Source organism: Haliaeetus albicilla, chromosome 27, assembly GCF_947461875.1.
Source record: "Haliaeetus albicilla chromosome 27, bHalAlb1.1, whole genome shotgun sequence".
Lineage (NCBI taxonomy): Eukaryota > Metazoa > Chordata > Aves > Accipitriformes > Accipitridae > Haliaeetus > Haliaeetus albicilla.
In genome coordinates, this window is record NC_091509.1 from 5,093,637 (window position 1) to 5,121,635 (window position 27,999).

Below are 27,999 nucleotides of genomic sequence, written 5' to 3' on the forward strand. Positions count from 1 at the left end.
CTTTTTTTTTTTAATAAGGAAAGGGTTGATACATTCAGTCAACAAATAAGCACAAGTTGTAAATTAGATTATTACCTACCTACTTTTGAAAAGCTAATAAACTTTAATTCTGTTTTCACTGCAATCTGTGGAAACTGTCCTTCAATACTCTAGGGTTATTCAGGGGAGAAACAGTTCATATTATGATCAGTTCAGTATTCATTCATCAAGGTTCTGACCACTCCAAAAAAATTTAAGATATTTTTTCCTTTCGACATAACATTTATTGCTAATCAAGTTCCACTTCATGACAATTATGAAAAAGACCATAAGCGTTATCAGTGTAAACACCTGCTAAACCCACTAGTATAAACACCCACTTCTCTAGAACAGCAATTACTGTTTCATTCCCACTGCAAAGTTGGGCTGAAAGAGTTATTTGTCAGCCTTTTAACTTCTCCATACAGTCCATATGCTGCCGGTACATGTATGGTGAGGTACATGCAAGGAACTTGCTTATGAAGTTGCAAGAGAGAAATTAAAACGGGACTGCAGTGGATTTCCAGTCTGTTACTGAAAGATGGCATGATTTAACAGATTTTAAAATAATAAAAAAACCGGACTCAACTGAAACAAGCAGTTCAGACTGGATATTACAAAAAAATTCTTCCTCATGAAGACAGCCAAATAGCAGAATGAACAGGATGCCCAGTCTCTGGCCTCGGAAGTTTTCAAGACCCAACTGGAGTAAGTCCAAAGCAACCTGGTCTGACCTCACAGCTCACCCCATTTTGAGTAGGAGATTGGACTCGACACTCTCAGGTTCCTTCAAACTTGAACTATTCTATGATCCTTTATTGCAAAAATCACTAATTAATGGTAGCATAGTAGTAGCTTGGTGTACTGCAAATGACCAGCTGCTAATCCTCAGAAACAGAAGATAGTAGCTGACTACTGATAACAAGTACCAGCACACAGCAAGAAATTTACAGGAGACCGCTAGATGAATGGAGACTGTCAGAAAGTTTGGAGCAAAGTCCACTGTTGTCTGTAACTCATTTAAAAACTACACGCACATATGTTTTGGTAAGAGAAATAAGTCTTTGACACAGTTCTTCTGCATAAAGCCATTCCATACTACTTAAACATTAAGAAAGCAAGACTTCTTGCGTAGACAAAATTTTCCTATTGTACCGAGAGGACAGCTGAGGCAGAAGGTACAACAATTTCCTCCAGTTTTAAGAGGCAATTACTCTGCAAGCATCATTACTCCCAGTTGTACGTTGCATTATAAATTAAAATTTGATCCATATTTGATACATACAGATTCTATTAAAAGGACTTAACATATACAACTGATCAGTTACAGTGCATTTTCAGATGTGAACAATGCTGAAGCGTCAAGCTATGTGGAAATTCAAAGGTCGGTTAACCAGCCTTAGCTATATTATTTCCTTTTGATAAAAAAAAACCCTGCAATTGTAATTAATGGAAAAATTGTTTAACATATTATTATAAGTAAACTGTATTTTTTTGTTGTTGTTGTTAATTATTTTGGTTTAGGCATATAGCCTGTTTTTTTTGACTGGCTGCTAGGTAAACTCAGCTCCGTAGTTAAGGCAATACAGGAGGATTACTTTATTTTGTGTGTAGTAAACAACTCGGATAATATACATCTAGGACATTATTCATAAACAAAAGACAATAGTCTTAGAAGAGGAAAATTAATTAGGTTTATAAGATCCCCAACAGCTGAAGTCATCCCATGAGAGGATGGAATTCCAAGATGTTCTGATGAACACATACAATCAAAGTAACTGAAAAAGACTAGCATTTGTAGCAAACAAGCCCTGGTCTCAGCCTGAGCCTGCAGATGGACTAGCCATGCCTTCTCGTCTTTAAAAACCCTGTTACAACCATTTCACTGGAACATTCTACGGAATATGAAATCCCTCTGTTATCTTGGGACAAAGAAAAGTTTATTGAATGGGTGTATAAATTTCAGATTATAATATTAATATCATTGCACAAGTTAAGTAAGCAAAATGAGCAAAGTGCTCATTTGAGCATCAACAACTCATTGGCTAGGGAAAAGGAGAAAAAAATTAAGAAAATCATAGAAGACAGTAATTGAGAAAAATAGCCAAAGCAAAACTTTCTGTTGTAGTATTTGATCATCTGGACTCATTACTGAGTGCACCCTCAGTAAGTTTGCAGATGACACCAAGTTGCGCAGGAGTATTGATCTGCTCAAGGGTAGGAAGGCTCTACAGAGGGATCTGGACAGGCTGGATCAATGGGCCGAGGCCAAATGGATGAGGTTCAAAAAGGCTGAGTGCCAGGTCCCGCACCTGGGTCACAGCAACCCCATGCAACGCTACAGGCTTAGGGAAGAGTGGCTGGAAAGCTGCCCTGCAGAAAAGGACCTGGGAGCATTGGTCCACAGCCAGCTGAGTATGAGCTGGCAGCATGCCCAGGTAGCCAAGAAGGCCAACAGCACCCTGGCCTGTATCAGAAATAGTGTGGCCAGCAGGAGCAGGGAAGTGACCATCCCCCTGTACTTGGCACTGGTGAGACCGTACCTCAAAGACTGTGTTCAATTTCGGGCCCCTCACTACAAGAATGACACTGAAGTGCTAGAGTCTCCAAAGAAGGTCAATGAATCTGGTGAAGGGTCTAGAGAACAAGTCTTACGAGGAGCAGCTGAGGGAACTGGAGTTGTTTAGCCTGGAGAAAAGGAGGCTGAGGGGAGACCTTATCACTCTCTACAATTACATAGAAGGAGGTTGTAGTGAGGTGGGTGTCAGTCTCTTTTCCAAGCAGCAAGTGACAGGACAAGAAGAAACGGCCTCAAGAGTTATCAAGCACTGGAACAGGCTGCCCAGGGTAGTGGCTGAGTCACCATCCCTGGAGGTATTTAAAAAACATGTAGATGTCTTAGGGACACTTAGGGCACTTAGGGACATGGTTTAGTGGTGGATTTGGCAACATTAGGTTTATGGTTGGACTTGATCTTATGGGTCTTCTCCAACCTAAATAATTCTATAATTAAGCAATCCACATGAACACATCTGCTCACCCCTGCCCCACAAAAGCTCAAGACAGATGGGGGAGAGACACGGAGGGGGGAGGCAGATGCCTGTTTAAGTACTAGCTGCTTTTTTGCTTGATAAATGATGTGATAACATTACCAAAGACAGATAACACTCTTAATGTTCAAACCCATGAAAAAACAACTGTTCTGACTGAGCTTTTTTTCTAGAAGCCAGAATAAAACATGTGCTGTCCCAAACTGTATTTGAACATATAAAACATCAACATACAGTTTGAGTATCTTGCATTTATTTCATCAAGGTCTGTCAAAAGACATACTGTTCTACATATTTATCAACCCCAAATTCCAACACACCTCTCAGAGAGAAGTTCCCTGGTAGCACCTTCCTGAATAAGGACAGGTAGATTCATTCTTGTAAAAGATTAAGCAGTTACATGGTTTTGGTATATGGTTTTGGTTATTCACCTTATTCTCCTTCAGAAGATATCTAATGATTTCTTCTGTACCAGGTAAGTGAAATTCAAACTCCAAAGTCATTAATGCAATAATGTCATTAAAAAAGACATTTGGGTCTCCTTCAGTGAAAATCACAGATGGGCTTCATTCCTGACTACCTCATATGTGCAGCCAAAATGGTAATAAAGATTTAACACCACTTTTGTCTCCCTTAGGAAACACTACTCTTGATTCACTGGCATGCCTGTAGTCATATCCATCTGTTAGGATGGCTTCATGCCCACTTAAAAACTGGCATGCCAATTTAATAAGGACATAGGTGTCATCTGAATACAGATTTAGAGCAAAGCCTTAAAAATAAGATCAGTGAACAACAGTCATTCAGTGAGGAGAGACTTCTGATGGCAGTCAGTGCTCTGTTAAAGCACCACGCCTCTTCACAAAGGACATCTGTTCACAACTGCAGGCATCTTTCTATTAAAAGTCTTCCCTCTTCGTTATTTGCCATTTAAGTCTCTGCTGGGAGCCCAGAAGTCATGAATTTAAAATTGGATGTATTTTACTCATTGCTAAATCTAAATTCAAATTTCACAGTTTAGATAAGAGCCACAGAAAGGGGAGGTACCATAAGTTACCTACAGACTCTGACAGCACTGTAAGATGAAAATTCTTTTTGTCTCCTAGAATATAGAGTACACAGGAAGGAGAAACACAGTGGTTGATCTGTGAAGACAGCACACAACACTGTTGCTGACCATTCAAAGCAAGTGTCAGCAAGTAAGGTCAGATACAGAATAGGTACAGTATTAAGAGTCACAGCACACCACTGTGACCAAGCATAACACTGCAGAATACATCCACTTCCCAACTTCAGTGAGTATCTTAAAAGTTTTGTCACTCCTCACAGGAGCTGAGTAATGCCACGTATTGTAACGCAGCCAGAGCAACATCTAACGCTATCTTTGCTGTAGCCAAAACAACAATGTAAGCGTTCAGTGCCTTTTCCAGCTTGCAATCATTACAGTCTGCCAGCCTGCCACAAATGCCTGTCAGCATATCCTCTCTGGCAGATCTAAAAATTTGCCTTGTGTTTGGATTATGGAATATTGATGAATTGCAACTTACATGTTTCCACACTTCATTTAATTGACACACAAAATTTTGCTAAAGTAACAGCTTCCTATCAACTTCTGTAGTATGTTTTTGTTCTCTTTTTCTACTTGAAGTAGTTGTAAACAGTTTTTACGCAAACATTTAGAAGTTCATTGTTAAAGCTAGTTCACCTAACTTGATTTAGATTTCCCTCCATATATCAAGATTTTTTAAAAAATATAACTGAAACAACTGCCAAAATGGGTCAAGTCTAACAAAAAGTTACCAGTAGCAATATTGAGCATGCCACCTACTCTTCCATAAACAGAAGAAAATAATGGCTTTAATCTACATGTGTTCATCACAAATGTATGCAGATAAAAACCTATAGATATGCATATGCCATCCTTATATATATATCAAAATATTGCAGGAATAGAACTGGCAAAAAATGAATACAGGATTTGAAGTGATGCTTTAAAGGTAATGTACACCTAAAAACACTACTGCATATTACAAAAAAAGGAAGGAAAAAACCCACCCTAATCTCATAAGTGTGTTTCTTAAATAAATCTTTTCAAAGGTAAGTATAAAATTCAAGAATGAATCCACAGGAAAGATTTTGTGTTTCAATAGAGAATAATTTTAAAGGAATTTATGAACAGTGAGTATTTTCAATTTTTTCCCAGTAACTAAAAATCGGAGAGTCAAATGCATTAACTATCTCCTACTTTCAAACATTTTTAAAAGTTAATAAGTTGTGTTGAAAACAGTGCAGGAAAACAATCACAGAAAAATGAGAAATAAAACTTTGGCTTAAGAACTCATATCAGTAGGAATACAATTTAAGACTACTAGAACAATTAAAATCAGTATCTATAACTCAATTCCGGTAATAATAATTAAACTGAAAAATGCTTAATTAGAAATTAGTGTTCCTTCTACCTTTTTTTTTTTAAACATTTTTCTTAACAGTCCTGAAGGTAAAAACAATACACGTTTTTCTAAATCTTTAATTGGGTTACATAGAAGACTGGAGAGAGACTTGATATTGATTATATGCCACCATTTTAACTCTAAAATTTTTCTTAGTTGACCCTGACTTGTGCATATCTGAAATCACAAGATGGACTTACAGCTGGATCTTTAAAAGAAAATAAATAAATCAAACATTACATTCCTGGTGAAACATAGGCATTTTAAAACACAGATTTGCATTTCCTGACAGATCATAGCCCACATAACAAATTCAAACCTTTAGAAAGAAGAATTCCGAAGAACATGAAAGTAAAAGTCATTATCTTCCTGTTTTTCTCAGACAGGAAAGTTCATTAGTCTAGCAGGACAATCTTAGATTGCTGAGGCTCTACTGTACAAAAACATAACATTACCAAACCCATTTACATTTACTTCATGCTATATTACACATGCCATATTACACTTCACTCATTTTATTTTACCGGTTCTGCTTGAATTTAATATTACAGTATTTAAGATCAGAATCTAACTGAAAAAATGCCACAGTTTAACCTGTATATAACAAATAACACACACACAAAATTCATAGCACAGGACCGACCAATTGACAGTTTTCCTCAGCTGCACCTCAAAAATTTCTATGTGCATTACTTTTTAAGGAACAAATCTCATCTCTGACTTAAATCTTTGCTCTTTTAGATCACCAACACATGAACTACCGATACTTTTCAAGCAGTGAAATGAAAGAATTGGAGTATTTCACAGGTGAAACTCAGTAAAGTACACATGAATGTTAGGTAACCAAATTATGGGTGCGTGCAAGTACCTATCTTCTTTAAACAATAGTACAATAGCAAGAGTTCTTCAGTTAGGGGAAAAAAAAAATACTACAATCTCAGCATTTCTTCTGGCACCTGGCAAATTAACCCCTACTGCTAACATATGTCTCTTGCTGCTGGCCTTCCAAAATCAGCAAGTGGTTTGCATATGCTGAACACGCAGTAGCTGTCTACAGCCACAGTGAGCAGAGGACCTGGATTTCAAGCCAAGAGACTGAAACTCTATTCCCACCCCTGCCAGTGACCATCTGTATGACCTACTTAGAGTTTATATTCTTTCGAGCAGATCTCACAGTGTTCTGCTACAGCACAAACTCCTAGTCAGGAGTGGACCTCTAGAGAATACGAAGTCAAAAGCATCAGCGTGAATACATACACATATATTCAAGCATTTTATATTCATTTCACACCAACAAAAAACAATTCTCCCAAGGCTAACTGATTTACAAATTTCAGCATAATATCAGTGATTATTCCATGGTCAACTTAGAATAAAAATCTAGCTCCAAATACTGTAAGTTCATAAACGCTAACTACAATAAAAATCGCACATAATTTGTAAATAGCTATGTCTTAACTTGGTGATCTCTCAAAAAAGGAGACATGGTCAGGGAATTTTGCCAATACGTTTCCTAAAAAACCCAGTGATGCATCAAAAGTAGTTTTACATGGAAATGAAGCAATTCTAACAAAATTTTTCTTTGGTAGGTCCAATAAAGAATTTCACGAGAGGGAGAGAATTATCTATTACATCCCACTATACAAAGGGAAAGATATATGAGAGGAGACAGTTTCTTACATCATACATGAGACACCGAAAGCCCATTAGGGGTGCTTATGCAGGACAAAACAATAATTTGTCTCCCTCCGATATTTTTAAATAATGAATTACCAAGTGATCTAAAAGGAAAGTATCAAAAATTAAGTTTAAGAAGATTTCTTGTCTTCTGATCAAGAAGGACATAATATTGTCTGAAGACAAAACTGGATAAATGTCTGTGCATGAGCTCACACATTCTGTTAGAATGTTCCTAAACATTACGGTGAAAGTGCACAAGCAGTTGAAAGCATCAGTCTTCCTACATTCAGCCACTCAAATACCTGAACCACCATAGTCCCTCTAAGCTGTATTATAGTTACAGAGTAGGAACAAGAAATCAATGCCTCAACAAAAAAATCTGTCAATGTAATTTAAGGGCTTGTAAAAGTGCTGTAGTGCTGTGGAGCTTTTGAAGATCAATTATAGCAGCAGTCAGCAGGACCATGCATCCTATCTGATGAAAGCACTCTGTTCCATGACAGTATGCAGTGAGAACTTTTGAATGCCTGGGAATACATACCAATAAATTCAGCTTAACCTCAAGGCTTCCAACTTCAGGTTCATGTATAACTTATTTAATAAAACCAAATTTCACTGGCTTTTTTTTATTTTTTGAAAAGACATTTTCATGTTTTCACAGGTCTACTTCCTTAGAAAATGCTGTGAACGTCAATGGGTAAAGGAAAAGAAATACCAATATATGAAATCCAATTAAATTTTAAAGACAGTACTATTGGGAATGGAAATAAATTAATTGAACTGGAACTGTAGTGAACTACATGGAAAGAGACTAAACACTAAAGCTTGGAGAAAAAATGGATAATTTGAAACACATGCAAATTAATAGACTTCATTGTAATTAGCAATGTAGTCAAATATATTCCATATTCATGGCAGAAAAAAATACCACCTGTTCTAGATAAATGTGAATTTTAGTTAATGATACTGCTGGCAATCTTACCTTAATTATCATGCTGCATCCTATTTTGTGATACACTACATATGCTTTCATTCTTGTAAATTACCTTCCACCTCATTGCCTGGAGTAATGAATCGGGCATTGTCTACACCCTGCAAACACAGTTGGTTCTCTACCCAATTAATTTTAGAATCAATTGTATTTAATGTAGAGCAAAAAAGGATCTTTGGAATTTTCTATTTTCAACCATGGCAATGTACGAGAAAAAGGACTTGTTTGTTATTTACTCTGCATAATATTACAATAGCACAGTATAGAAACTTTTTCATACTGCTCTAATATCAGAGATGCTTAATGATGTATTGATCTTTTCACATTCTTCATTGCCTGCCCCTAAACATGTTGTGGACTTTCCCCTATGGTAATTACAACTTGAAGGTTAAATCCAAGCAATATGAAAACAAAACACACATGCAAATAATCATAAAATATCTGTTAGATATGAACAGTCTCATGAAAAGGAAAATATACTTTTAAGAGTCTATTTGACCCTGACTGGGTTGCACTGAGGATAGTGAAAAGGTATGCCTGCCCCTCTCCCTGCACCCCCAAGAAAAAAAGAAAAAAAAAAAGAAGGAAAATCGTCAGTTTCAGGTATGTATAAATTTTAAACTCTACAATAACAGCAAGAAGCAGTTTTATTCTGCCACTTCATCAAAATACGCAAGTACAAAATCTTTAAATTAATATTCTCTAGTTAGCAAGAATATTCTCTGGCTAAAACAATATGTCATGATAAAGCTAAAATAAATCAGGCTGTTTTAGCTTTATTTTAAAATTACACCAACTTGATTTCTCTATTTTGGGCAACTGCTTCTTCAGAGGACTGTCTCTTGTTTTAAACTAATAATTTAAAAAATCAATCTATTTACTCAGGCTCCTCTATAAACAACAGCATCAAGTATTACTATATAGTTATACACCAAGTATTACAGTAAATGCATTTTACAGTAGATCTTGCATATGTTATCACCATAAGCATATAAACAAGCTGTTAATTTCTACATATTATCAAATGCATACACTTTAACTGTCAATTACTAGTGCAAGTTTGGATCACAATGACCTACTCAGATATACAGGATCCAGTGCAAAGCAGCTAGGCTGGCAAATGGTTTAAGTATTATATGCTGCCTTTACGGTCACAGCTGCTTGGTTTTGCTGTCAAGTGTTTGATATGTTAGCAAAAAATAGGACAGAGAGGTTTTGGATGTAATTTATTTCTTTAATTTACAAATTTAAGATTAAATGAATCCACTAACTACCTGTCTGGCAAAAATTAAAATGTATTGATTATCTGGTCAGCAGTATATAAAAACCACCATTTATTGTTTTTATAAAAGCTCCTCAGAATTAGAAATCCTCTTAGCAAAATTTCTTATTCATTATCACCTTAAAAATATAGACACAGAAAACATATACCCTTTTTAAATTCACAGCACATTCCGAGGTAGACATTTTCCATGATATACCAGCTATATATTTCAAGACATCAGAATAGCTGCATTTACAAGCAAGCAGTAATCTATTACTATTATTTATCTGCAAGCAGTAGAAGCTTTACAGAACACTTTGCATTAACAGACCATAGCTAAAGCAAAGGCCTGCTAAACACATGAAACAAGCACCACAATAAGCAGACTATGTATCTTCTTTGGAATCCAAACCCCCACTCTTTTCTCTTCTGGAGCATACATCGATATGGAAGAAAGAAGCTGTGGGATGTACGCTAAAAGGAGTAAGATGCAAGTCAATAGAACTGTGAAGCACATAGGTTATTGTATGCTCAGCTATTTTCCTTCTGGATCTTTATTAGGGCTTTATTCCTTATTATACGAGCATGGGATCTGCTGTCTTGACCAACACTCCTGATATATGAACCAGTAACAAATATATTTCAATAAGACAAGTTTCTTTAAAGAAAAATTATCAAACCATTGTTATTCCACAGCAATGCCTGCTCTCATTCTGTCTTCTAAAATTCTGAGACAAAACGATAAAAAGTTGAGGTTTTCTTCCAGAAAAATAGTATTTGACTGGAGACTAACATATCTCACTAAAAGCATAAAAGTTAGCAAACGGTAGATTAAAACAAGTAATATCCTTAGTACTATCAGAACTTGAACTACTCAGCTGCTAAGTCTCTAACTGTTCTTGCAGATAGCAAAGCAGCGGGTTTACTGCAGATGAACCAAACCTTTCATAACCTGAGAGTTCAGGCTGGTATGTTATATATCTACAGTTTGCACAGAAGATTGTTACTAATGCATACGTACACACACACAAAAAAAATCAGTATTAAACACAGTCAAGGTAACTGACTGAATTCTAATAAGATCAGGAGTTTAAGAGAGTGCATTATTTTAACCTAAGAGTCTTTCAGTTTTGTGAGAGGATATTTTTCCTTCCGGTATAAATGCTACTCACCACAAGGAGCAGAGATAAAACTAAGACTGGCACTTCTATCTTAGAAGCAGCAGCAGTAAAAGCAACTGGTAATGCAATGATATATCAGACTTTACTTGTAAAATCAGTATCTGCAGATACCCAAGCTATTGCTATTTTAAGTCCCACGGATTCAAACAACCTTGAGTCTTACACATAGTTTAAAAAAAAAAAAAATCACAGCTGATGACCAGAAAATTATTAACATAAATATAAATTAAAATGCTATCTAATTTAATCTAAACAAATCAACTATGTTATTTTCTTCATTTTGTCCAGGAAATCTATAATGGTCTCAAAACACAACACACAGAGCTAATTATTGTTATAGCATACAATATACATTTCAGTCTCCATAGAAAGCAACACGGGTCTTTAAATAAAGTTAAATTTTTATCTGTCCTAGCTAGCTAGAACTGCATCACTCTTCTGGCAACACAGAAGAATGAGATGAGCAGAGCAGTCCTCTCACTCCAACTCACGCTTAGTACTATTTGCTATCCACTGTTATAGTAGAATCATTATCTACAAATTGCCAGAAACTGAAATTCTGACAAAATGGACATCTATCTGAGTAGCTCATGTGCCTTTCAAAGTTCTGGAGGTTTTCTACACAACAGTAAGATGCTGAGAGAGAAGCAAGCCATCTGGTCCACAAGAGAGGAGACAAAACACTTAACAGTGAAGATGAAGTCAATCATGTAAAACTGGTCTTCTCTGCAAGGACTCCTTCAGCAAAAATTCCCTTTCTGTGATAATATGAAGGAAGACTAAGCACAAGGCCAATAAAGACATTTCAGTACCACTTATCGCTCCTGTTCTGAGAGTGGAGAAAGACAATAAGTTCTGATAAAGTTTAACAAACATCACAATTCCTATAAATGGAGATGCTGCATTGCAGCTGAGCTATACGACAGCATAATCAGACTTTTTTTCCTCTGCCCAAGCAGAAAACTTATATAACATAAGCTGCGTTCACAAGGTTTCCTTTCATGTTCCTATTTCACTATAGAGCTTACAAATTGATTGAAAGGATATATACAGCTCCATCCATCTAAGCATTATATCATAGGAAAAACACACAAAACTGTTCTTCTGAGACCCACCTGCTCCTTGTTCTAGGCTAGCAATCATGCTTTGCACAATAGCCGTCTTATAGAAAGAGGTGAATCCTCTCCAGAGGTCAGACTTCTGGCATTCACACTCTCTCAGTATTAGCTTTACTCAGTTTCAAACATGAATTGCACAAAACATAAGTCAACATTTTGACACCTGTTTATTTTAAGTCTTAAAGGCATTTTATATTTACCTTGTTTTTTAAAAAGGTTGCTGCGTACTATTTCCTTCATGGACTGCACTTTCTGCTTCTGTAGTTTCACTGGTGGAATGCAAGTGTAAAATTCATATAGTAGTTGGCTGCATGTAAAGGAAAAGTGTCATAAATACCGTACAAATTAATTCATCATGTGTTAATAAAGACAGACAGAAAGAGCAAAAGATCATATATTTCTATATATAGTTTTATTCTGCCACTTCATCAAAATACTCAAGTACAAAATCTTTAAATTAATATTCTCTAGTTAGCAAGAATATTCTCTGGCTAAAACAATATGTCATGATAAAGCTAAAATAAATCAGGCTTGTTTTAGCTTTATTTTAAAATTACACCAACTTGATTTCTAAGCATTTATTTCTTTTTAAGACTTAGATTTATTTACCATAGCACATACATTGACAAGAGATCAGTGGCAGGTTAGAAAGAAAACTTTCAAGGAAACAAGATGAGGTTGAACTAGATTTTGCCTATGTTTACAAACATTTGTTACTTTCCATTGTTTTCAATGGAATAGAGATATTCTTGTGGGTGGTGGAGGCAACTTATATTTGCCTGACAAATAAAGAAAGATACTTATTTCAAAATGCTAAAATCAGATTTGATTTTCTGGAATAGGGCTTACTCAAGGGAGAGGTGGGGAGAGAAGAAGAGGAAAAAAAAAAAGATAGATTGTTCCACTTGCTCATTTTATTCACCAAGTTACTGCTTAAGCATTGGGCTGGCATAACGAATTCTGTCATTATGTAAATGGGATGAGAACTCTCTGTTAAAAGCATACGCCCAGAGTTCCACCACTGTCTTGATCAGTACAAACCAGCATAGCTTTGTTGACTTCAACCGATCAATAAGAATTCATTGTGGACAGCAGCGATACATGGTATACACCACGTGATGTATCTGCTAAACCTTCAAAAGCAGCTCACCTTAGTAACTTGGCATCAAAGACCATTTCAACATCATGAAGAACTGATGGTATGTACTTCAAGGCAGCAACCTGATTGATATACATACATTGTGTTAATTTTGCACGTTTATGTGCTTATACAGCATACAAACAATACAAAGCACACCACTGAAACAGACACACACAAGACAAACAATGATAAATTTTGACTTCTTCACTGCGACTGAAATTTTACATGACATTTGAACATTAATTTTACCACAGAGTACTACTCACACAAGGGCTCTTGTGCTGAGGAAATACAGAAGAACTTAAATACAATAGTACCAAGTGGATCATATTCTCTTTGTAGACCACTGGAAAGGCCAAAACCATCTTTGTAGATCATGTTCTCTTTACAGACTAAGACTGTTGTTATGATGCAAATATGTAAACCAAGCATTGATCAAAGCAGGAGGTCTTTGATCATACTTTGGATCAATTCCATCCCAGAAATGTGCCATGCAGGAGGCAGAAGTCAGGGCAACGGTCATCTACCCAGCCCAAAAGCTACACTTTATGGAACAGATGAAATGCAGCATCATCTCCCTAACCACCTATGTGCAGGTAAGCTATCTGACGCTTTCTCTTATCCTATCAATTTCTGGAGGTATATTTTCACAGAGTAGTGGAATAATCAAAGCTTAAAAGATGACAAGGGTAAGAAAAAGACACATTACTCTTCTTACACTGTCATCGTTTAACCCCAGCCAGCAACTAAGCACCACGCAGCCGCTCGCTCACCCCCCCCCCCACCCAGTGGGTGGGGGAGAAAATCGGGAAAAGAAGTAAAACTCATGGGTTGAGATGAGAACGGTTTAAAAGAACAGAAAAGAAGATACTAACAGTGATAACACTAATAAAATGACAACAGTAATAAGAAAAGGATTGGAATGTACAAATGATGCACAGTGCAATTGCTCACCACCCACCGATCAACACCCAGTTAGTCCCCGAGCGGTGATCCCCTCACCCCCACTCCCCCAGTTTCTGTACTAGATGTGACGTCACATGGTATGGAATACCCTGTTGGCCAGTTTGGGTCAGCTGCCCTGGCTGTGTCCTGTGCCAGCTTCTTGTGCCCCTCCAGCTTTCTCACTGGCTGGGCTTGAGAAGCTGAAAAATCCTTGACTTTAGTCTAAACACTACTTAGCAACAACTGAAAACATCAGTGTTATCAACATTCTTCACATACTGAACTCAAAACATAGCACTGTACCAGCTACTAGGAAGACAATTAACTCTATCCCAGCTGAAACCAGGACATACATAGACAAGAATACTTAAGCAGATAATTTTCAGGCTCAAAATCATCAATAATATTTAAGGCTAACATCCGTAAAGACTAACTTGCAGTACGCTGTGTCATAAAGTTCCTTTGTAGATTGGAAGTATTTAGCCTCTACAATACCTGTTGAAGGCACACATAGTGAAAAATCTTGCAATAAAAAGCAAAAATGTTAAACATATTTAACACTTGCTGGGCCACTGTCCACTCATTTCTCTACTTATGCTTTAGATATTAAGAGCTGCCTACAGTGATTTTTACATTCACTAAATGACCTGTGACTTATCTTCCCACTAACTAGCTTGTATTTCTCAAATACTTTACATATCCAAAAGGATATGCCATACTTCTTGGCTGAGAGCTGTAACAAATGCCAAGCAAAAACAGACTCTGTGGTTTTCAAAGCATTTTTGGTAAAGTGTAACATAATTTGTCAAAAAGGAGAACCTGGCCACATTGATATAGGTTTGAAGCAGGACATCAGTCTCTTCCTTCCCTCCTATCTTCCTATTTCAATAGGTCACCTACAGTAGACCCTTTTCATGGAAGTTCAAATCTGTATAAAGATGCTGTGCAATCACTGATTGCAAAACAAAAAAAAAACAAAAAAAAACATTTTGCCTATCTAAAAATCTAACCACAGCATCAATTTTTGGTTATTGTGCAAAAATTCTTAGCAAAAAGCTAATCTGCTGCCATTATGAACTTAAAACTGAAGAAAATAGATTTAATCATATCAATTACATTCGCATGCTGCTATAAATCCAACCATAGTAAAGAGAATCAATTTACAACATTTGAGTTTCACTAACCTCTTCTTGGTCCAGATTATGAGAATTACAAAGGTAATAACAGCTTTACTTCATTGTGCAGTTGCAGGGTGTAAATTTCTACTAACATTTTGCTGAAAACTAAGTTACAGTAATGTGAAGTCTTCTATTACTGATATAGCTCTATTTTTCACAATAGGCCTGTTCCACCAATGATACATCCGGGGTTAGTAAAAAAATTAGAACAAAACCCAAAACTATGCATTACACAGATGCTTACTGTCTTTTCTTCAACAAAATATGGTATATGCTACAGGACTGATTAAACAAGTTATCCAATAAATGCATGCTGAAAGTGCACAATTTCTTTTCACTCAGAATAGTGGAGTTTACTGCCCACCTTGAAAACAGGAGTAACTCTTGGTTTATGTCATCTGTTTATAGGGACTGTAATAAAACTAAGTAAAGATCACACTTTCCATTTTACACTGGCAAAGCACAAAGCCCAAACAGAAGTATGTTTCCACTAGCCCCTGAAGTCTTTACACGTTTTAAACTACAATAAGGGGTAAACTGAATTAACTACAAGCAAATGTCATTTTTAATTATGAACTACCACTACACATCATAGGAAATCTAAAAACACTGTAAACCTGGAACCAATGGAACACAATTCTTGACTACTTATGTCTCTTAAATTCAGCATAAGGCAATTTAAGTTACAATAAGGTAAACAGAATTATTTAAACCTAGAGTAAGCCACTAATTCCAAAAATTATCAGAAAATTTTCTACACTGCACTCATTGAGGTAAGTTCTTGAATACTTATGCTTGCCTAGACACAAGCTTCGCATTGATTTCAACTGAAAACATTTCAGGTTTCAGTTACATGCTTTCAAAATAATACTATAAAAATCAGGTTACATCTCTCATACCAGGTTTCAGAAACCACTGCTGTAAAGTGATTTGGTAGTTTCTATGAAGAAACAGCAAAAGTCAAGGGTTTTAGCATGATAGGGCAAAAAAGCTACATCTTGCTAATAATCGCATATGGCCACATGCCACAAGAGATTCTCCTGTCATTTGAACAAGGCTCAATACTGCTCCTGTTTTAACTGCTAAGCTAAATGCTTCTCTCCTGTAGAAGAAACTCAAGAGGAAGTTTGCAAGTAAAGTCCCAAAAGCTTTCTTGTATCATGAGACCCACGTCTTCATCCTACAAAAACCTACTCAACAACAACAAAATCTAGATAACCTCCTGGAGTCCACGAAAAGTCACAGGACTAATTCTCCCAACAGCAGAAGCTCTATCAAGAGCTGTCATTGAATAATAAAACAGGAACTGGAAAAAAGTGCTGATATTCCATGGGAATGCTACATCAGCTCAGTCCTCCATCTGATGTAAAGCCACACTAGTCTGGATTTTGATGAAATGGAGTAATCAGGGTAAGGAATCTTATTGTGATATGCCCACTATCCCTTTAAAACAGACTAATTGTAATTTCTTGTACCACTTTCATCCCTTTCCTAACTGAAGAAAAAAAGGTTAAGCAACCCTGAAATGATATCAGACCAGAAATAATATCTCATTTTTGGCTCCTGTGCAGTAAATTCCAACTCAATGTATAGATATCTATCAGAACCATGTTGCATGCAGTCAATAAGTCCTTGAATTTCAGTCACAAAACATGATAAAACATGTAACAAAATATTAGAATCTGCATTTCCTGAGATTTTATAACTTGGTTTCAAACAACAGGAAAATCATTTGAACTATCGGACTGTCGTGGTTTCAGCCCAGCCGGTAACAAAGGACCACGCGGCCGCTCGCTCACTCCTCCCGCCCCCCTCCGGTGGGATGGGGAGGAGACGGAGGAGAGAAAAGAAAAAAACCTGGAACCTCGAGGGTTGAGATAAAGGCAGTTTACTGGGACAACACAAAGAAATTACAACAACAACAACGGTACTAATGAAAGAGTATACAAAAAGAGTGATGCACAGTGCAACTGCTCACCACCCGGGACCCGACGCTCCGCCACTTCCCCCCACCGAAAGTCAAGCCCACCCCCCGGCCCGCTCCCCATTTATATACTGAGCATGATGTGACATGGTATGCAATAGCTCCTTGGCTAGTTCGGGTCAGCTGCCCCGGCTATGCCCCCCACCTCCCAGGTTCCTGTGAAAATTAACTCTATCCCAGCTGAACCCAGGACACATACAAAGATTAGTCTAAACAAAAACTTTATAAACAAGCATTGCAAATGGACAAGATGAACATTTAAAATAAACACTAGTCGCCCCAGAGTATCAGTATTTCAGCTTGTTCAGGACATTAAATTCACGTACACGAATGAGAAGACAAGAGCTATGATAGAGTGTATTAAGACATACAACATAAAAGTAGAGCCTACTCAAATACTTCTAGTAAGAGAGAGTGTGAGGAACATGGCAAGGCCAACAGGAAACTGAGCACATCAAAAGTGCAATCAGCAGTGGGAGAATGTTAGTATGAATATACAGTTGAAATGACAAAGACCAAGGAAGAAGTATTTTTCTTTCCAGTTACCAATTTGAAATTTTAATATGTTGATGGTTTGACAAGCTTTTGGTCTTGTCACTAAATAAGAAACTGTCTACTGTTTCCTCAATAGCTATCAACATCACAGTGCTTCTATACTGAAACTTTCAACAAAGATGAAACTGCCACCCCAAGGAAGAGGCTTGGAATGAAGCCTATCTAGACTCAATATATCCTGTATCTCTACAGAGCAAATTCCTTGTTAAAAACTTCGTCTCATCTTTTTTGGGGGTAGGGAGGTTAGAATAAAGACAATCAGAGACAGCTTGCTTTGGCTCTCATTTAGACCTTTTAAACAACATAAAGCTATCATTCTATTTCCGTGAGCTTCCACTGTAGTAGCCAACTTAAAAAAAAAAACAAAAAACAAACAAAAAAAACCTATTCAGGTCTTGATTCAAAAAGAAAGTTTAGTCTGCAGCAAGGTTGTATAAAGTATTTCAAACTGGCTCAATGCTGGCTTAAGATGCATTCAGATGAAGTCATTCCTCTGCAGATCTTATCCCCACATTCATACATAAATCCAGGAAGGTCAAAGGAATGTTTAAAAGCTGCTACCACTTCAACAAAAAGATTATATCTTCTACTACCTTAGCCATTATTAGCTCCTTGAAATAGGTTGGGGAAAAAAGTTGGGGGTTTTGTTGTTTGGTTTTTTTTAAAAAAGAAACAAACACCCGTACACAAATACCTGTGGTGGGCTAGAAACTTGTCCTAGCCCCAGTTTTACTTCAGCAACGTGTTGTTCCTTGCTCTTCACGCAACAAATACTATACGAAGATGCTGTACAATAGCAGCGTCTGAATTTCATTTTACACCAATTCATAGTTACTGTGAAAGATGTTTGATAAAGGATAGGGCCACCAGTGGCCACAAAATATTTCAAGCAGTACTCCACTGACACTTGGTCTATTGTGCTGTCTGCCTTCCCACATATTCCCTATTCTGCACTTGTATGAGGAGGGAAATGGGGAGGATATGGCTACCATTTCTCTGCAGATCTGTAGTACCAACTGAAGTACAATAACAAGTACATGCCCTGCATTCTTTTAAACTCCGAAGTTGCATTCACAGTAATTGCTACAAATGATGCACTATGGACACAACTGAACACTGCCCTTAATGAAGTCATAAAAATCTCCTAGTAATCGGCACAAGACCTTCTGCATTCTTCAGACCTTAGAGATTAATTTTTTAAGTGGGATATAGATAAACCCACAGCATTGCAGAAAATTTTTTCTTACATACACAATATACTGTTAAATTTACTTTAACCTTTACTCCTGACCAAGCTTATTTTCTTAGTTGCCCTCTTCTGCAACATTACGTTACACATATTCATAAAATTCAAGTACCCATGAGATGAAAAGAACATTCAAAGAAATCATCAGTGCTCTGTTTCTAAGTCTAATTTTATTTGCTATCAAGGCAACTTTAACAAGTTACTATGCCATCCCCTATTGTACACCACAATCAAAGCATCACTGTCAGTACCTTTCTAGCATTATTCTCTCATTAGTAACCTATGCATCTCTGTACAGTTTTAAGTTCTTATAATCTACTGCAGCAGTACGGATGGGTCAAAAATGTGTGGGAAAGAATTATTTTCATACTTTTCAATACCACAGACAATTTCGTATTCCTATGTTTCTATGACCTTGAGAACATTTCATATAAGGTTTCTGAAAGCATGCCTAGAATTGGGAGTACCACTTTCTAAAATCACCACCTAGGAGCAAGCTGGGTATAGCTGACATTTGCAATAGACAAGACCATCTGAAGGTCAAATGTGATGTGTCAGTTGGGGGACAGAATAGTTTTTGGAAAAGACACCAGAGCTTGATCTGTAATTTAAGGTTGAGAGCACAAACTTGTCAATGAAAGGGCACACTCACAGACTACAAATCAGACATCAACAGTATGACTTTATAAAAACACATCATCTGAAATTTAAAAATAATTCATCAAATTTTATTCCCCAGAAATATAGGTTGATTTACACAGACACAAAACATATCTGCAGAAAATGATGTGTCTTCCCTGAGAGCTCAAGAAAGGAAAGAAGGTACTAACACCTCCCTACTCCTCCTCACCCCCAGATTCTCCCTTGACCAAACTATTTGTAGGTTCTGGAAATTTATTTCCAGGTTTCCAGATTTCAAGAAGTCTACCCTCAGAAGTACAGACTTTAAGAAAAACTATCTCTAAAAACTACAAAAATTCATCAGCAATGGCTACAGAGAAACAACTGATAAATGAAACAGCTATAACATCATCCCTGCCAAAATAAATTGTAAAAAGTTTTAAGTCTAGTATGTAGGAAGATCAGTGCCACCACCAATAAGTCAGTATAAGTTCTGAAATGATTGTTCTAAATAATTACAAGAAAAATCTGTGAAAAGTCTCTTAGAAGGAGGAATTCTTACCCTTCACATGCACACTGATACTTGCACTAGTAGATTTATAACATTCCCAATCTCGACTACAAGGGGCAATCAAAAAGTAACATCCCAGGACCTGAAAGCAGGTCACTCTCCAGTTCATATGGTTGCTTTCAAACATCAGCAAAGTTAGGATATTGAAATTATAATCCTAATTGTAGTAAAATGACTTCATGCAATGCTGAAGTTGAGAAGCATTTGGTCTGTCTGTTGAAACAAAAGGCATAACTTCAGCAATTCCAGAAGAAAAAAAAAGCTAATTTTGATTTACATGTAAATTTTCAGTTTACCAACAGTAAATTAACAATTCAGTCTTCAGCTGTTCAAAGCTGATATAAACAGTACTGCACAACAAACCAGATAGCTACCCTTCTCAAAGCTCAGGCAGTAAAATAAGTCAAAGCATCTATCCATTTCAGCCAACTTTAGAACAAGAGATTGAAAAGCTAGATTTTGAACTTTTGTAAATTTATACAGCATGTAACAGATTAGGAAGTAAGATATCACTCAGAAGATAAAGTTAAATTGAAACAATAAAGTGCTTCTGGCACTGACTAGGCTGTTTCATATGACATGTAATTTTATAAACAATCTTTTCCTGACTCAATTAATATTCAACACGAGTCTGAGTATGATTGCTATCAGTAAAAATGATTGGGAAATTACTACTGACTAAAATAGTGAGTTCCAAGTTTTAAAAAGTCACTAGCAGAGACCAAAGACATTTCAGGTTTCAAAATAATTCTTGAAATCTTCTAAAGCTAAACCTCATAGGTATTTGGACAACCAAGGGTGAAATAAGAGTTAGGAATTCACATTCCAAGGCTCTGCAAACTAGTTCATTTTAAATTTCAATATCCTGAGAAACCCAATTATTTTAACTTTCTTCAGGGCTCCTAAAACTTTCTTCTCTATTATCTTCAGAGTGTAATCCACTTGAACTCATTCAATTGACCCTACCAATTTGTGTTGCACTTTAATTCATATCAATGATAATTTCAGATGTGACAGATTTAAGACTGTTCTGATATTCTGATTATTTGTTTATTTTTCCAATAGGCTCTGTGAACTTTCCTCTCTGGGTATGCAAAGTATAAGACCTATGAAGTCCTGTGTGTTTGTAATACCTCTGAATTACCTGTCCCTTACCCTGCAAAGTTAACTTCGTACTACAACATCTATCACTGTCATCCCAAAACTTAATATGGGGGCTGAGGGGAGGGAAATCGGTGTTGGTTTTAGGCAGAGAGGCAGACTTATGAATTTATTACTACCTGTTTCTGCTCTGTCTCACGCAATGCAGAAGTCATCTCCACTTTTCTGGCCTGTTATGGACAACTCTACCTACCGGAGCAGGAGTCTCAAGTATCATAACTGAAGTCTCTTCCAAATAGGCACAGAAAAACATATTGTCCATTGTGAAAGCTACTATGACTGAGATGCCTATGGAGTTTATGATGGAGTGTTTATTTATTTATTTATTTATTCCCCCCCAGTAAACTTACTTCCAGCAGCAGGAACTAAACTACAGTGGGACACTTCTCATTCCATGCCTCTCCTACCAGAATTCTATAACATTAAAGCAGTAGTTTTTATTTATTGTATGCAAAGCAACCTCTTTGTAGGTTTCTTTGAGAAACACACCTGTATGAGTTAGCAGTAGTGGGGACAACAGCAAAATTATGATATAAACCAGTATCTCAGATCTGCCATGAAATGTTTCAGCTAAAAAGACAACTTAGAGTAGCTGGTGCAGATTTAGATACTTAAAAGCCCACTAGTGCTTCATGGTTATGAATAAATATGATCCATCTTTCACAACTGACAGCACTCAACAGAAAACCGAAGTATTCGTGCTTAAGATGGTATTGAGCAAAGCATAACTGTTAAAGAGCTATTCTATCTTTGAAACATGTTTACTTGCTCATTAAAATTAGCATAGACTTGTTTAGTCCTTGTAAGAGATTTCAGTTATATTTTCAAGGTTGTGCTATTTCTTAAGAGCATCAGCAAAGATATACTATATTTTTGCTAAACGTGTAATATTAAGAACTAGCATTAAATATGGAAATATGGGAATCACAGTAAGCACAATTAACATTTGTCAGTATGTCCAATGCCATACTGCCATTAGTGTTACAATACCACCTGTTTTTAAACACACTCATCAGCCTTTTCAGAGTCAGCATTGTGGCTTGCAAACCCATTAATGTGTCCCAGCAACAGTTAAACAAGCAAAACAGCCTTCTACAACTATTTCCTGTCACTCTCAAGAAGAAACTACCCTGCTTATTAGAGGAAACACAAACGGACAATCCCATACAACCACTTTGAGATTAAGGCAGGGAGGCATGCAGTGACATGACACGCCTCTCCTGAAGAGCATAAAAGCCTCCAAGATCTATTTGTTAAGTAGCATATTAATACAGTACAAATACCACATGAACAAACATCATTATCCAAACTATCTCTTTCAGTACTACTTTAGAGCAAAGACTTTTTTGCTTCTTCCAAAGTTTCTCCTGCTTCTGATGTAGTGTCTTTCAAATGTAGGAAATTCTGAGGAAGACCTCTACAAAACTGTCAAATAACGAGTATCTGAATCATTTTCAAATGCATTTAGAACATTACTATAATCACAGCATTATACAATTAAAGTAATATTTACTTCTTTAGCTCTTCTGCAGTTGCACATTAACACTCCATGCAAAATGTCAGACAATACAAATCTCAAGAACAGCCACCTGAGTATTTATTCAAGACAGACTTTTTCACTGGCTTCCACTTCTAGTGTAAGTCACAGCAAGAGGAATCAAAACACAAAACCAGAGGAAAAGTCAAGCCCAATTAAACACAATGACAATAAAGAATGTATGAAACATTGATGTTTTAGTTGTCCAATAAAAATCTTCTATTTCCTACTTTATAGGAAGCCTTGAGAGTTTTCTATTTTAATATAGAACTACATACCAATTATTTGATATTAATTATCTTAGTAGCTCCTTCTTTTCTAATTTTCTTAAAACATCAGATTCCAGAGTGTTAGAATAACTAAGATTGACATGAATGGGAAACCTTGATCCTATTTTCAGCTGTTTAAATAACATACCTCCAAAAGGCTGATACTATAATTTTTACTTTTCAAACTAAGATGGTGGAATCCCTGTTTAGCATTATCTGAAGAAACTCAAGAATTAAACATTCAGCTCCCACTGGAGGTTTCATTTAATTGGATTCCTTGAAAGATTCCAGCATCTCTGTTTTGGTTCTTTCACTCACTACATTCATAAAATTATATAAATGTATCTTCTCCTGACCTTTTCAATCTAGGCTTAAAACTTTTAGACAACTTAGTCTTCCAATAAAGGGAAATTACAAAACGAGACACAAACGATCAATTTCTTAAGAGTGTCTTTTCCTCAATTTAAAAAGAACAAAACCAAAAAGCATACAAACCAAAACCATACAAAAAGCCAAAACCAACTTCTTGCCAAGCACACACCAACCTGCAACAAAATGGCAGTTTTATGTTGGCTTTTCATCAGGTTGTTGATGGATTCAAAGAGTCTCCTCATTGATTCTTCAAATTCTGTTTGTTCTTTGCCTTCATATAATCTGTTGAGAGATGCAATGCGTTATCCTTTCAGAATCAGGAAGTTTCATAGCCCTAAAATGTACCAGATTTAACATTACCTTAAAAACACATTTCACAAGTTGATCCAATATTATGTACACAGATATTTCACCAATGGGTTCTATCTGCTACTTACTGTATTGTGTAGAAATTCTTCAGCTTGAATAAAACATAAGCATTTTCACTTTTTTTAACAGCCTCTAAAGAATGACACCTCCCAGATTTGAGCTTATAAAAAAAAAGTAATTTCATTTTCAAAGTAACTTACATGCCAAAAACAATTTGATTTTTTTTCCACTACAACTGAGATACTTTAGGATAATTTTCACATATTATCACTGTTTCTTTCTTCTGCTGTTACTGCCACTTTTTCAAATAGCTATTTTTACTTTCCCCATTAACCAGTCTGCTTTTTGAAAAAGTCTCAATGCTTAAAAGTTAAAAAGTGAATTTAAATTAAACTCACTCCATTATTTCTTCATTCCCTGTCCTAAAGTTTGAATCTCGCAGATTATCTCTCCTGTGTTGTTCATACTAGCTATTAATACGAAATACTGCTTACATAAACAGTAAAAAACACTGGTGACATGTTAAACTAGTTACCTGAAACAGCTGTCAAAAGTTAAAGAAAAACAACCTAAGAAAAAAGCCAAGGTGATAGAAGCCTGAAATGTGTGTAGGATACTGTGAACTAAATGCTGCACCTCCTGTGTACTGTTTTCTCTATTAGAAGAGAAAAATCCCTCTTCCTATATTCCTATATTCCTTCGTGTATTCCAGTGTCACGAGCTTTTCTTTTCAACTTGAAACTTAAGTCCTTAAGAGAACTAAAGGCAAATTAAGAGCTTTTGTCTACAGCAAGGAAAAATCAGAACTGCTATTAATACAGTGACTGGCAAGAAGCTTTGAGGAAATGAAAACACTGAGAGGTATGCTATTCAGGCTCATGGCCTCTGCACTGTTTACGTCAATGCTTGTCAATGAGATTTAAGTCAGTTACTGGAAAGGAACCCCAAGATCGAAAACATTAACTGGAGAGGAAAAAATTATATATACATGTATACAACATACACAATGCATACTACTTGAGGTATGTTCCTACTGAGGTGATTTTTTTACTGTATAAAAAATACATACCAGAAAAACTTCCATGTGAAAGCTATCTTGAAACAAATAAGTTTCAGCACAAGCACACTGACATAGAAAAGTTGCCCTATTTATTATCAAGTGGTATTTTAGGAGCTTGGTTTTTGGTTAAATGATTTAAATTCTTTTAACATAGTGGAGATCGTGGCATGTGGGGGCTTATTAAAAGTATTTTTCTATGGGAATGAAGTACATATAAATTGTAACAATGTGACTGTCTCAGTCTAAGTGTTTATTAAAGTTCCTTGGCTAATGCACTGATACAGTTTTTACTGACTATACAACATTGCTGCAAAAGTAAATGAAGTTTCTTAAACCTATTTTTTAATGCAAGTGGAAATTTGAAGCTTTCTTGACTAAACCTATGGTGCAAGGAGGGTGGCAGAAGCATCACACAACATGTATTAAACATGCTTTGTAAATTTACACCAGGACTTATTTAAGCCAGGTCGAACGGTAACTCTATTTCCTGACTTACCATCTAGCTTCCATTTAGAGACAATTTTCTGCATTAAATTTCAATTAAAATCACTTGTTCTGAAAGCAGTTTTTAAAAGATGACTGATTATTTGCTTGGAAACAACATCATCACAACAGTGTACATGAATTTCACCACCATAACCAACCTTAGGCCAGTGAAAGGAGGAAAGGAAACATTTCATGTTTTCAGAGTCTGTATTATGTAAACCTTTGGCTAATGTGTATGACCTTTCTACAAAACATAATCACTGAATAAACAGCTGCAAGACATAACCTCAGTTCAGCTGACTAGAGAAAGAAAATTTTTGCTTTCATTAGATCTCTATAGCTTCAACAGGATTGAATTAATGCAAATTAAAGTAGAACCTGGTTATCTTCAATGTATCTATCTGCCTGACAAGATAAAAAAAAAAAGTCTGCCATTTTACGTCTAACATTAGAAGTCATTATTCAACTCTTCCCTACACAATTTTCATTTTGTAATGTCTCTTACCTTTCAACAAAGCACCTCAGTTTCTTAAACAGCCCATCAAATTAATGAATGATCTAAAGATCTGTCTCAGCTCTACTAATTCAAAGTATTTGTCTCCAAGAAGGCTAATCTCAACCCTTGAAAGTGAAGTACTTCAATCATAAATCCTAACTTTTCTCATGGGAAGAAAATATATTAATCCATATTTTTCCATATTTTCTTCTTTTTCATGACCAGTCTGACAATAGGAAATTGACTGCAAAAAGTTAGAACACAACAGCAATAGACAGATGTACAGTACCAGATGACACTGTTCACTGTTTGGTAATCTTTGCCAGAGGCTACCATTTGGCAAGAGCTATTACTGCCTATAAAAATAATTGTCCAACTGAATTTAGAGTTTCAGACCTCTAGTTAAGGCATTTATAGGGAAAACTAAAAGGATTAGATATGTCTAGCTAATCACTTGAATATGCAACATATTGCAATACCCTAGTTTACCACAGACTACTGGTAAACTAGTGTCCAATGCACACTATTTGCTGCCAGCTTATACTAGGGATTAAAATGGAGACCGAAGTTCTCCCTGCAACAAAACCCTGCCTTATGACCTTCATCTGTACAAGAAATTTTCCACAATCCTCTACACAATGCTTCCTTCCCCAAAATTCTGAATGTCTCCTTTTGCCTTGACTCCAATTAAAAAATTTTATTTTAAAGCTTTTGAACTACTAGCTATAGTCTATTCTGATGAGCACCATCTCCTTCCTTATACAGCTTTTCACCTTTTTTAATCTGTATCCATCTATAAACAGTAAATTCCTAGAGACAAGACTATTTCTAATGGACTATCTACCAGCAGCAAGTAACTTCTCAATCTACTCCTACTTCAACCAAAATTTCATAATTCATCAAATATACTTAATTTTACAAAACTATAAACCTACACGGATTTTTGGGGGGAAAAAAAAGGGGGGGAGGGCAGTGAAATAACAGAGAAAAATCGTATTAGAGCTCCCACTGAGCAAAAGACAGATAAAATAGAACACCTTTCTGTTCTGTTGACTGTCAACCACAAACGTAACATCCAACCACTCGGTCTGCCTACAGTCCCAAGTTTGCCACTGCATTCCTTCAGCCATGCAGCAGAGAGACAACAAACAAGTATTAGGGGGAAACCAGCTAAGGATAAACGGAAAAAGATGCACCAGAAAAGAAGAGATAAAACAGAGGACATGGATGGGGTCTGTGGGATATGGTTACAGTCCTTAAGGGCTAGGGGAGGAAGTGGGGGACAGTTACTATAGCATAGTTTTTCTCCTTCCAGCTTTCATCTCCTTCATTCTCCCTATCTCCCTTTTCCCTAAACCTGAACACCACTTGTAAATATTACGACTCGTCTGTTTGGCTGAGCTGTACATATCTAGGCAATTGAGTCTTCCCTATAAATTCCTTAACTGGAGACCTGAAACTCTAAATTCAGTTGGACAATGATTACTGGAAATGACATTGTTCTATGCACAGTCTGAGCTGCTGAACACCATGATCTCAAGGACAAGCAACCAGATTCAAGCCATCTGTCACAACGTTTGGCCATTCATTGGTCTTGGGCCAAGCCACCTGACGCAAAGAATAATCACCCTTTGAAATCGGCTACTATTACTAAATACGTCTCTGGAACTTACACTGTGAATCAGAAAGCAGATTTTTGAAGAATCCCTCTCCAAAAAATCTCACAGCAATGTCTGTATTTTAGGCCAGTTGCCAGCTTTTATGTTTTATTCCTAAAAACAAAAAATACAGTTCTGTTCTGGAATAATTTTTTTCTGTTTCTCAGGTCTACTTCTATTTCTAATATTGGATTGCTAGTTAAATGGCAATAGTCTGGGTACTTACTGTGAAAATAATGTCCTTGATCTAACAATGAACTTGAAAACATATTCCAGTGCTTTCAGAGTTCTTAGGATAGGTTCACATTGCTCTCCTCGGCTGGAGGTATCCAGGTAAGTCTTCAGAACAGTCATTAATTTCCTGAAGTGAAAAAACATTTTTAAAATAATCTTTTTTTTAAAAAATTAATTTCTCTGACTTGTTTGGCTATTCCAAATAAATGTTTATGCTTAGTCAAGCACACATAACAAAATGTACTGCATGTATTTTTGCATTTATGTTGCACAAATTCTATCGGTATAAACAAATGAGGAGCAAGTTCTTAACTGCACAAGCAAGAAAGCAATCTGAAATCTCAAAACAGCATTTTACACAATC

The 27,999-nt window shown here is 36.3% G+C and overlaps 1 protein-coding gene across 1 annotated transcript in view; it reads right to left on the bottom strand.

Moving 5' to 3' along the window:
• Positions 1-27,999, bottom strand: part of DOCK2 (dedicator of cytokinesis 2) — a 213,235-nt gene that overhangs the window by 144,437 nt on the left and 40,799 nt on the right. The window contains exons 22-25 of the mRNA XM_069772259.1: positions 27,628-27,762; positions 23,506-23,614; positions 12,903-12,973; positions 11,953-12,059 (exon numbers count right to left, since the gene is read on the bottom strand). Coding sequence (XP_069628360.1) covers positions 11,953-12,059; positions 12,903-12,973; positions 23,506-23,614; positions 27,628-27,762 — 422 coding nt within the window. The remainder of the gene's footprint in view (positions 1-11,952; positions 12,060-12,902; positions 12,974-23,505; positions 23,615-27,627; positions 27,763-27,999) is intronic.